At 64.8% G+C, this 4,879-nt stretch overlaps 1 protein-coding gene across 1 annotated transcript in view; it reads left to right on the forward strand.

The window, feature by feature from the left end:
- The window catches only part of HRH3 (histamine receptor H3), a 15,228-nt gene extending 10,611 nt beyond the window's left edge, over positions 1-4,617 (forward strand). Inside the window, exons 5-8 of the mRNA XM_004370519.2 lie at positions 1-156; positions 1,077-1,243; positions 3,056-3,972; positions 4,590-4,617. Coding sequence (XP_004370576.1) covers positions 1-156; positions 1,077-1,243; positions 3,056-3,972; positions 4,590-4,617 — 1,268 coding nt within the window. The remainder of the gene's footprint in view (positions 157-1,076; positions 1,244-3,055; positions 3,973-4,589) is intronic.
- Positions 4,618-4,879: the final 262 nt, after the last annotated feature.

Raw genomic sequence — 4,879 nt, forward strand, 5'->3', positions numbered from 1 at the left:
CCTGGACCGCAGTGCTGGCCGCGCTCATGGCGCTGCTCATCGTGGCCACGGTGCTGGGTAACGCGCTGGTCATGCTCGCCTTCGTGGCCGACTCGAGCCTCCGCACCCAAAACAACTTCTTCCTGCTCAACCTCGCCATCTCCGACTTTCTCGTGGGTAAAGCCCCCGCGCCACCCGCCCGCCCGCGGGACCTGGGCCCGAGCTGCCTCGGGGGCCTCCTGTTCCGCAGGCTGCCCCGCCGGCGGCCTGGCTGGGGAGGGGCGGTGGGGGTGGTCCCCCGGGAAGGGCCGGCGTGGCCGGTGCTCAGCGAGGAGCAGGGCGCAGTGGCGGCGGGTGCAGCGCTGGCTCGGCGCCGCGGACAAACAAAGGCATCAGGGACTCCGGACGCACCGAGAGCACGGAGAGGAGGGTTCCGGGAGGTTTGGGGGAGGGGATAGGAAAAAGGGATTCTCCGAGCCGTGTTGGGGGAGGGGGCCGCGAGAGAGGCAGGGGTGCTCAGAGGAGCGGCGTGCGCTCACGTGTCGTTGCTCTCCTCTCGGCTGGGGGGCGGGGCGCCGAGGGGGCCGAGCGCCAGACACCTGTTTGGGCTGCGAGGTGCTTCTTGCAGACGCTAGGAGTGGGGCTTTGCGGTGGGAACGGCTGGCAAGGTGGCAGCCAAGTGCCCTAGAAACCAGTGAACGGCTTTCTCGGTGCATGAGCTGATGCTCAAGCCCGTCCAAGGCCAGGTTATGGGCTGGGGCCCAGCGCTCAGGAGGAGAAAGAGGAAATTCTACTCCCTTTGGGGCTGGGGAGGGCTGGACGGAAGCCTGGTCCCGGCTCCAGGCTCTGGGTCTCCATCTTTGCAAATGCCCCCATGACCTTGCCGCCTGCTTCCATGTCCAGGGGACGCCAGTGGGGAGGGGGCAAGCATTGAGTGAAGACCAGACACAGGGCAGAGAGTGTGCCCTAGGAGACCGGGTGTGGGGGAGGGTAAGGTGAGTGCTGTGGTCCTAGACCCCCGGGTCCTGCCTGTCCCTCCACCGGGCCAGCACGGCCCACTGCCCCGTCCAGCATGGCCTCCCCGCGACTCTCCCCAGGTGCCTTCTGCATCCCCCTGTACGTGCCCTACGTGCTGACGGGCCGCTGGACCTTCGGCCGCGGCCTCTGCAAGCTGTGGCTGGTGGTAGACTACCTGCTCTGCGCCACCTCCGTCTTCAACATCGTGCTCATCAGCTACGACCGCTTCCTGTCGGTCACCCGAGCTGTAAGTCCCGGGACAAGGTGCTGCTGTTCACCTAGGAGAGGGGAGAGGCCCAGCAGGTGATGTCCCGAGTCCTTCAGGGGTGCTCACACCTGACAGCTGGCTGCTCAGTAGCCATGTGCTGCCAGAGGGCTGGTCCCGGGACAGGGCAGAGGAGGTGTTCTGGAGCCAGAATGAGATGCCCCTGACGGCAGGATCCCCTCAGCCGCCACCACGGCGGGTCCACAGCCCTGGGATTGAGGGAGGATCTGGGGCCAGAAGCCCTTGACAGGACTTGTGTTTGTACCTCCTTCCCCACCACACACACGCGTGCGAGCATGCGTGTACACACACATGCATAGGCACACACACATACATGCCCACGCGGGCACACACATGCATAAACACGCCTGCACATGTGCACACGCGCACGATGCACACACGTGCATGCAGCGTACACGCGTGTACACACGCACCATGCAGACATGCACGCACGTGCCCCAAACTCGCACGTGTGCACACAGCACAATGCACACACGTGCACAAGGCACACAGGTGCACAAACACATGCACACGGGCACACGAGACCAGGCACATATGCACGCATGTGCACACACAGACGTTGCACACATATTCATACACCAAGCATATGCACACATGCCCGTGCACACATGCATGCACACACAGACACACACCACTCTGGTGGTCAGGCAGTGGCTCCGGCTCTGTGGGCCTCCCTTTCCGTGCATGGCGGCCACGGTGACCAGGAGGCAGGGCCGAGAGGCTGCCTGGGCTCTCTGTGTCTGTGCACGCTGGGCACTCGGCGGGCAGGGACGGAGCAGAGATCACCCCTTGACCTCTCACTCCCAGGGGTCTCCCCTCTGCTGGGCGGCGGGGGGGCTCCTTCCTGTCTAGCCTCGAGAAGCTGTGGGACAGAGTGCACGCAGAGGGCACAGGATGGGCCAGACAGACCTGGCTGCAGCCCCAGCTCCGCCTTCCTGAGCTGGTTCACCTGGGTTCCCCACTCCACCCACCAGCCGCTGGGAAAGCCAGGATAATAGCTTTGTTGTGCTACATGAGATAATACCCACAAAGTGCCCCCTCTGCTGAGCCCACCTGAGGGGGACCGCGGACGCCTCCTGGCCTGGCTGGGAAGGGACCAGGGATGTCCGCCGTGCCCTGCCCTCCCTCTGAGCTGTTTGCTCTCTCCACTTGAGGGGAGCAGTGCCCCGCCTGGTTCCTGGGGAGGACTCACTGGGCGCTGCCCCATCCTCCTGCTCTCCCTCCAGCTTTCCTGGTGTGGCTCCAGGATGCTTTGTGCACGTCGGGGAGGGCACTTCGCTGAGGAATGGGCTGGCACTGCCTTTTTTTCCTGCCCCCAACCCTGTTCCCCCCGGGGAGCCGCATGCAGAGCATCTGCACAGGGCTGGGCTGGGCTGGTCCTCGCTGGTGGTGGCTCAGGCCTCCGTCTGCAAGCCCCGCTCGTGGGAAACACGTGCCTCCTGTGTGGTTGAGGCAGAGTGGGGGCTGGTGATGTCGGGAGATGCCAGGGCCCCAGGGAGCTCACAGCCGGGGTGGGGGTCAACAGGCAGCTGAGCACAGTAAGGATTCAGGTTGATCTGGGGGAGGTTCTGAGGAAAGCCCAGGAGGCTTCCTGGCAGAGGCACTTTGAGCTGAACCCTGAAGGAGCCACAGAGAGGGGAAGGACAGGGCACAGATGCCAGGGACTGGCCTGGGCACCATCCCTGCAGGGGACACAGGGGGAAGGACAGGGCACAGATCCCAGGGGCCGGCCTGGGCACCATCCCCTTCCCTGTTGACCTTGCCCCGCCGCAGGTCTCGTATCGGGCCCAGCAGGGTGACACGCGGCGGGCGGTGCGGAAGATGGTGCTGGTGTGGGTGCTGGCCTTCCTGCTGTATGGCCCAGCCATCCTGAGCTGGGAGTACCTGTCCGGCGGCAGCTCCATCCCCGAGGGCCACTGCTACGCCGAGTTTTTCTACAACTGGTACTTCCTGATCACGGCCTCCACGCTGGAGTTCTTCACACCCTTCCTCAGCGTCACCTTCTTCAACCTCAGCATCTACCTGAACATCCAGAGGCGCACGCGTATCCGGCTGGACGGGATCAAAGAGGCGTCTGGCCTGGAGCCCCCGCCTGAGGCCCAGCCCTCCCCGCCACTTCCCAGCTGCTGGGGCTGCTGGCATAAGGGGCGCGGGGAGACGCTGCCCCTGCACCAGTATGCGGTCGCCAAGGTGGCCCCGGGCACCGATGCAGGGGAGACGGCCCTTGGGGGCGGCAGCGGAGGAGGCGGCGCCGGGGTCTCCCCCACCTCCAGCTCAGGCAGCTCCTCCAGGGGCGGGGAGTGGCCACGCTCACTCAAGCGCAGCTCCAAGCCATCGGCGTCCTCGGCGTCGCTGGAGAAGCGCATGAAGATGGTGTCCCAGAGCATCACCCAGCGCTTCCGCCTGTCACGGGACAAGAAGGTGGCCAAGTCGCTGGCTGTCATCGTGAGCATCTTTGGGCTCTGCTGGGCCCCGTACACGCTCCTGATGATCATCCGCGCCGCCTGCCATGGCCACTGCATCCCCAACTATTGGTACGAGACGTCCTTCTGGCTGCTGTGGGCCAACTCGGCGGTCAACCCTGTGCTCTACCCGCTGTGCCACTACAGTTTCCGCCGCGCCTTCACCAAGCTGCTCTGCCCCCACAAGCTCAAGCTCCAGCCCCACAGCTCCCTGGAGCACTGCTGGAAGTGAGGCGGTCCCCCCCCACCACGGCCACGCTGCCCCCACCCGGCCCTCTGAGGAGCCTCGTTGCATCTGGGGCCACCCTAAATGCAGGCAGCCTCCCTCAGGCCATCTGCACTGCATGGTGGGTGTGGGGGACCCTTGCTGGCCCAACTGGAACCTCGTGGGCTGATGCTGCTACCCCAGTCCTGGCTGCAGCCCCAGAGGGACAGTCCAGGGCTCCCGGCCACGCTGTCCCGCCCCCGTGGGCAGGGCGTTAGTGTCCATTTTTGCACAAATACTGGTTGGTGTTCTCTTTCCAAGGCAAGTGCTGAGCGTGTGCTCCGGACCTTCTAACCCTGCAGTCAGCTCCTACACACACACACACACACACACACACCTGTGCACACACACACCTGTGCACACACACACCCGTATGCACACCTGCGCACCTGCACACCTGTGCACCTGCCTGCTCCCAAACTAGCCGGGCCTCACCCTTGCTGCTATCACCCCTGCTTAAGCCTGAGGCCCAGCCCCTTCATCCCTCCCCCCTCCAACTCTCTTGCTCCCCAGAAAGTGTCCAGTGACCCTCCAGGAACCTCACAGCTGTTCTCTGCATTTCCATTCTGGGTGTTTTCAGGAAGATGAAGAAGAAAACACGTCCGTGAACTTGACGTTCCTCAGGTGTTAATCAAGAGAGACAAAATTGCCGAGGCGCTCGGGTTGGATTGGCAGGTGTGGGCTCCCACACCCTCCTCCCTCTGTGCTGCGGCTTGCCCGTTGCCCCGTGCTCCCTGGCTCAGCGCAGTGTGCGGAGCCCATCAGGGCCCTCCCCCGGCTGACCCGGCCCCTCTGCGCCAGCCGCTCAGCTGGGACTGCTGGGGCCTCAGCGGGCGGAGGGGCAGGCATGCCCTGCGGGGCGGCAGGCAG

Source organism: Trichechus manatus, unplaced genomic scaffold (genome assembly GCF_000243295.1).
Source record: "Trichechus manatus latirostris isolate Lorelei unplaced genomic scaffold, TriManLat1.0 scaffold00008, whole genome shotgun sequence".
NCBI lineage: Eukaryota > Metazoa > Chordata > Mammalia > Sirenia > Trichechidae > Trichechus > Trichechus manatus.